At 60.1% G+C, this 6,232-nt stretch overlaps 1 protein-coding gene across 2 annotated transcripts; it reads right to left on the minus strand.

Annotated features, from left to right (window-relative positions):
- Nucleotides 1–1,174: 1,174 nt before the first annotated feature.
- CRYAA (crystallin alpha A) lies at nt 1,175–5,848 on the minus strand. 2 transcript variants are annotated; one of them, XM_088794062.1, is made up of 5 exons: nt 5,531–5,848; nt 4,628–4,918; nt 4,297–4,383; nt 3,296–3,418; nt 1,175–2,079 (listed from the first exon to the last, which is right to left on the minus strand). In XM_088794062.1, the coding sequence occupies exons 2-5, from the start codon at nt 4,814–4,816 to the stop codon at nt 1,870–1,872; spliced, it is 609 nt and encodes a 202-aa protein (XP_088650188.1). In that variant the 5' UTR covers nt 4,817–4,918; nt 5,531–5,848; the 3' UTR covers nt 1,175–1,869. The 2 variants fall into 2 exon arrangements, with proteins under 2 accessions (XP_088650188.1, XP_019601250.3); XM_019745691.3 differs by lacking the exon at nt 4,297–4,383 and having other exon boundaries at nt 1,178–2,079; nt 5,531–5,842.
- Between the last annotated feature and the right edge of the window lie 384 nt (nt 5,849–6,232).

Genomic DNA, 6,232 nt, shown 5'->3' on the forward strand with positions numbered 1-6,232 from the left:
CAAGTCCCATGTTGGGAGGGGTGAGAGATCTAGAAGCAAGACTCTGGGACGGGAGAGGCAGCTTTGGGGAGACCTCTCCCCCTTCACTCACCCACCCACAGAGGCGGCCGCTGTTATTCCAGCGTCATCCACGCTTGCCTGGTGTGGACATTTCCACAGGGGCGAGGACCCTTGTTTAGCTGGGGGCCAGACCCAGAGAGAGAAAAAGAGATACAAGGAGTGTGGTGTGTGTGTGTGTGCGTGTGTGTGTGTGTGTGTGTGTGCGTGTGCGTGTGTGCGTGTGTGTGTGTGTGCGTGTGCGTGTGTGTGTGTGCTGCTTTCTACTTAAAATTGAAATGCTAGCGCAGGGTTTCACTGCGTGTTGAACAGGGACCACTTCTGGAAATTCTCTCGTGCGTCCTCCTCTTTTGGTGTCATTTCTCCCGGGAGGAGGAGTGTGGGTGCCACCCCAGGACTGTGTGCTGGGCTCCATCACAGTCCCCAGGGCCCAGCCTCCGTTCCCCTGCAGAGAGCCCTTCGCACAGCCTGACAACACGGGCAGAGCCTGTCTGGCCACAGCACCTGCCACTTTCCACACCTGGAGGCCGCATCTGGCCACTCACCTCGCCCTCTCTGTGGTCACTGTGCAGCCGTCAGGGCCCCTGGCTGAGCAACCTGCCCCTCCAACCCCATGGAGGCTGCAGGCCCCCAGGCGCCTGCCCTCCCCATCTCGGGGAAGCTGGGCAGACTGCAAGTCCTCTGCTCTTAATGGGGGACAGTCAGCGCTGGTCTCCCAGCCCCCGAGGACCCTCACAGGGGGAAGCAGACTGAGGGGTGCCTGCCACACGGGGAGCCAGGCAGACTGAGGGGTGCCTGCCACACGGGAGCCAGGGCTTGCTGCCTAGCAGAGGTGGACACGCTCTGAACACACTGGACGTCCATGTCTCATCCCTTAGGCACCGATGGGGCAGGACCCTTAAAGGGCAGCCCAAGGGGGAGAAGACCCCCAAGGAGGCCAGGTCAGGAGGCCGAGGCCGCGCCTGGCACCCCAGTCCCCACACAGGGCTGGAGGAGGGAGCCCAGTGGTCTCCCTGCACGTCCCCCCCCCTTTCCTCCTCTCTCCATCCCCCGAAAACTCTCCCCTTCCTGCAAAGCCTGGTGGAGGGAGGCACTTGGGACTGGGAACACAGAAGTGACCCAGTCACTTAGAGATGGGACAGGAGCAGGCAGACCTTCGTGCCCTGCCCCCTTGCACCCCAATACGAGCCACGTCACCCCTTCTCCACTGCTCTCCAGACCTCTCCGATGGAGACAGCACGGCCACCAGACAGCACGTTGCTTGTGTCACCTGCTCTTTATTGACTGCCACGGACTGCATTCTCATGGGTGACCAGATGCCCCAAGAGTGACACTACAGAGAGGAAGGGTGGTCTGAGAGAAGCAGGCCGCCGACGGCCCGAGCACATGGAGCCTCGACAGGGTGTCACAGACACGTGGGCAGGCATGCACTCGGCCCTGAGACAGGCGCCCACGGGAGGGCCAGATGCACCTGGCTGGCCCTCGACACCCAGGGGTCACCCAGGCATGTTCTTCTTCTGACCTCACAGTCAGCTAAGACTAGCCTGCATCCCCCGGAAGCATGAGACTGTTGTCTCAAGAAACCGGGGTGGCTGTCACTCCCACCAGCTGGCTGGTGTTGGGGTTCGAGTCACCCTAAGGTCACAGCACCTCAGGCCGAGGTCCCGAGCCCTCCAGGCTACTCTCTCAGAGAAGAAGAAAAGGAAACGAAAAAGCAGAAAGCAAAGGAAGACAAATGCCCCACTTTCTAGGGCCCCCCCATGGATAGGTTGCGGGGGCAGCAGCGGGTGGCAGCCAAGGCTGGGGCCGAGCTTAGGACAAGGGTGCAGAACTGGGCTTCTCCACCCGAGTCACGGGGATGTCTTGCTCGCTGTGGCCGGTATCCACACCGGACGGGACCTTGGGGCCAGAGAAGGTCAGCATGCCGTCGGCAGACAGGGAGCAGGAGAGTGCTGACTGGTCCACGTTGGAAGGCAGGCGGTAGCGGCGATGAAACTCACGGGAGATGTAGCCGTGGTCGTCCTGGGCAGGGCGGGGGAGGGCGCTGTCAGAGACACAGCCGCGCTGGCCCCACGTGGAGAAGGGCCCCAGGCGCCACGATGCCCTGCCAGGGTGGGTGAGGGCGGGAGGGCTGGGCCTGTCAGGGCTCCTGCTGAGGTTTCCCAGCTGGCCTCCCGCCTCCACCTCCCTGCACAGCCGCCCTGGCCTGCCCGGGGCCACTCTGCTATGCAGTTAGCTCTTCCGTCTAACTTCACTCTGAAATCTCGTGAACGCTGCTGTTCCTGGCCCTGGGTCAGGGTTACTCTTTAACTGTGACCCCACAGACCACTCAGGCTTCAGTGAGGGTCCCTGCGGTCCATCTAAGGGGGTCAGAAGCCACACCTGAGCCCAAGAGCGCACACTTCTCCTGGAAGATCCACTCTAGATTCAGCCCCTGGGCCAATCCTCTCCTTGCCCAGGACGGGCCAAGGCGGGGAGGAGTGTCTGGGCTAAAGCATCACGTGGCCTCTGTGTCTGTAGCCGCCGGGGTGGCAGGGCACAGACACGGAGCTGGAGCCCCCACCCCCACCCCACACCTCCAACCATTGAAGAAAGGCCTGGTGTCTGGCCACGGCCACAAAACTTCAGACTCTGCCAGCTTCGCACCCTTAGTCCCCTGGCCCATCCTCATCACACGGGGACGTCACATGCCAGCCGCCAGCCACAGGCTCTCCCCCGCTCTGCCTGACACCTGCCTCCACCAGCTCCAGTGCCCCGGCTCCCTCACAGTCGCCACCTGCCTTGTCCCAGCTGTGGTACCTGAGCCTGGCCGTGCCACCTGCCAACTCGAGATAATGGGCCGCTGGTCGCAAAGGACCGCTGAGAGGTGACTGTGTCAACACACCCAAAGTGTTTGGAGTGTCCATAAATGCCAGCTACACTGTTGTCACAGCCCACCCTCCAAAGCTGGACTCATGTGACAACCGCTGTGTGATTGGAGCTTGCCACCCTGGCGCTCGGCGTTTCCAGGGCTCATCCCTAATCCCACCCGTCACGCAGGCCATCTGGACGAGCGAGGGACAGCCCCAGCCATCCCCCATGCCACCAGGCAGGCAGAGGGCTCAGGAGCGGTCTCCCTGTCAATGGGAGGCAGCTACACTTAGGTGGACGTGGTGTCCATTCCAGAGGCGCCTGGATCCGTCGGTGGCCAGTGTCCTTCTCGCCGGCTGAAGGGCCCGGGAAGGCAGCCGTCCCTCACCTGCCGCTCATTATGCTTGCCGTGGATTTCCACGAAGTCCTCCAGCACCTTCACAGTCAGGTCCTCTGGAGAGAAGTGCTTCACGTCCAGGAAAATGACAAACTTGTCACGGTCGGATCGGACCTGAAACCCAGACGCTCGTGTGGGTCTCCCGGGGTCATGGCTCAGGGACTGAGGGAGCTGGCCGTGGTCCCTGCGGGGCTGACCAGAGTGCCCGTGTGGACAACAGAAACTGAACAGAACCTGTGGTCACTGCTCAGACCTCTCCTTCACACACCCCAGGACAGAGTCCCAGGGACCCTTGACTGGGGGCTGTGTGGACACTCGACTGACAATCAGAACCTGGGGCTTCAAGGCAGTGGTGTCTGTTGATGCCTGGTTGGTGAAGGTTTGACTGGCTGGTTATAGGTTGGGTGACTGGTTGTAGGTTGGTTGGCTCATTAGGAGTTGGTTACAGATTGGCTAGTTGGTTAGTGTTAGTTGGCTGGTTGGTTATAGGTTGGCTCGTTGGTTAGGGGCTAGCTGGCTTGCTGGCTTGACCTAGTTGGACTAAGCCCGCTGCCCTCACTTCCCTTCATCTCTCCATCAACAACCAGGATGGCTGTGCCTGGCAGCCTGCACGCTGCTGCCAGCTGCATTGCACAGGAAGTTTTTCCCCACGCCTCTCCTCACTTCACTTGCTCCAAAAACAGTTTAGGCCCTCTTGGCCCCTGGAAGGGATTGGCGTTGTGTCTGCTCTGGCCAGGCCTGTTTGTAGGCAGTGGGAGAGACGTAGGCCCTCCGGAACTCTGGGCCTGAGGTCAGTCTCAGCTCAGGGAGGAAAGGCTGGTGGCTCCCGTTGCTTTCCCTTTGGCCTGGCCTTGGGCACGTGGGCAGACGTGGGACCAGCCACTCTCTGCAGTTCAGGGCAGAGGCTCTCCTCTGGGGACCTCGGGCAGCAAGCCCCCCACCCGCGCTTCTGCTGGAAGGGAAGAGGGATGGCCGCTGGATACACAGCTCACGCCTGTTATTGAACTTGCCTTGGTGGGGTTGCTCTTGGGGCTTCCAGGATGTGGTTGGTGCATTACAAACCACATATCGGTCATGAGCTGATGGGAGGAAAAGACAGCAGTCGGGCTCTGGCGGGCTCCCTCCCCAACCCCTGCCTGGAGGCACGGGAGGGCTCTGCGTGGAGGTAGGAATGGTTGGGGTGAGGCGAGAGTGGCCCCGTGCTGTCACCATCTGCTCCACGAAAGGAGACGAGAGCCCAGAGCACGGGGTGCCGCTCTGCCCTCAGAAAGGCCGCTGGCCCTCCAGCCACGCTTGGCCCTGCCTCTGACCAGCCAGCCTTACCTCGGAGACGCCGGAGTCCAGCACGGTGCGGAAGAGGGACTGGCGGTAGTGGGGGCTGATGGTGGAGGACAGGAAGGGCAGCAGGTCGTACTCAAAGAAGCCCTCACCGAAAAACTGGTCAAACAGCCGGCTGGGGTAGAATGGGCCCAGCGTGCGTCTGAACCAGGGGTGCTGGATGGCAATGTCCATGGTGGTGCTGCAGGGAGCCAGGCTGGCGGCGACTCAGGCGGGGCCTCTGGGCAGCGCGCTGGGCAGCTGGGGAGCTGGGGCGCGGGCCCTGCCTATATACGCCTAGGGCAGAATGCAGGCATTAGGGGATTCATCCGGAAAGCGTGTGCTCATGAGGGGGGCTGCCCAGTCAGCAGAAATGTGGCCGGGGCTGAGCGCTCGCCACTGCCAGCCCCAAGCACTGACCCGCACGGAGTGATGGATGCCAGGAGGACAGCAGCCCCAAGGAGCATCCCTCTGCGTGGCTCTGTCCCCACTCGCCTAGGGGACAGTGAAGACTCGTGTCCCAAGAGCTGTGTGCAGGGATGGGGCCAGCTTTCTGCCAATGTGGTCATATGTGACCCCACGGTCTCCCTACCAGTGGGCACTCACACTCACACCACAGGCAAGGAAACTGAGGCACAGAGGCTGGGCAAGTGGTCCCCAAACCTCACAGCTACTAGGTGAGGGTGCACCGTTTTTCAGAACAGCATTACCTCTATTACTTTTCCTGATAAGAAAAATTCTACGTATTTGTAAAAATACGGGAAAGACAGACAATACTAAGCAATAAAAAGCTCCCATCATTTCAGCACCCGGGGTCCCGGTTGCAGGGTCTGTGTGTGTCCAGACAAGCAGGCAGGTTTGGTTTTACAAACATGGAACCCGCCCCCTGGGCTCTCCCCATGCGCTCACCTGGCCTTGTCCCTCCTGGGCGCAACGACACCATGGTCCTTTAACCAGGCGCCCCTGTGGGACCTGCACTCATCCATTGGTCACTGCTGTACGCAAGGCCTGGCTACTTCTCGGCTCCTCTCTCTGGGGCCCTGTCCAGTTATTGCTCAGCACGCATTCCCAGAGCGGACCTGCCACCCACCAGTTTTCAGGTTTTGATGTTTTCCAGTAGCTTGGCCTCTGGACAGCAGTGCACTTACACCCACCCACAGCGTCAGAAATGCCTGTTCCCACACCCCTAAAATAAGCTAGCTTCTTTTTAATGCACAATCCAGACAGTGAGAAGTTCCTGTTCATCCTCCTACCTCCCCAGTGCATGCCAGGCTTGTGGAATGCGTGTACCCTCAGAGCACCCAGGGATCTTTGCTAATTCATCTCCAGCCCCTGGACTTAGCTGGTCAGGAAAGAACACATTTATCTAGTATTTAAGAAAAAAAAATTTTTTTTTTTAGAAAACTTTTCTTTGGGGGGGAGGGGAACAGGACTTTATTGGGGAACAGTGTGTACTTCCAGGCCTTTTTTCCAAGTCAAGTTGTTGTCCTTTCAATCTTAGTTGTGGAGGGTGCCGTTCAGCTTCAAGTTGTTGTCCTTTCAGTCTTAGTTGTGGAGGGCGCAGCTCAGCTCCAGGTCTAGTTGCCGTTTCTAGTTGCAGGGGGTGCAGCC

The sequence above is a fragment of the Rhinolophus sinicus genome, chromosome 17, assembly GCF_057876585.1.
Source record: "Rhinolophus sinicus isolate RSI-liver-muscle chromosome 17, RSI-T2T, whole genome shotgun sequence".
Taxonomy (NCBI): domain Eukaryota; kingdom Metazoa; phylum Chordata; class Mammalia; order Chiroptera; family Rhinolophidae; genus Rhinolophus; species Rhinolophus sinicus.

What these genes read in the sequence shown, in the direction of transcription:
- CRYAA (XM_088794062.1), bottom strand. Translation starts at nt 4,816, where the DNA reads ATGGACATTGCCATCCAGCACCCCTGGTTCAGACGCACGCTGGGCCCA. An exon ending in AGGCAAGTTCAATAACAGGC is followed by an intron (nt 3,419 to 4,296) that starts GTGAGCTGTGTA and finishes TCTGGGTTTCAG; the next exon opens with GTCCGATCCGACCGTGACAA. An exon ending in GCAAGCATAATGAGCGGCAG is followed by an intron (nt 2,080 to 3,295) that starts GTGAGGGACGGC and finishes CGCCCTGCCCAG; the next exon opens with GACGACCACGGCTACATCTC.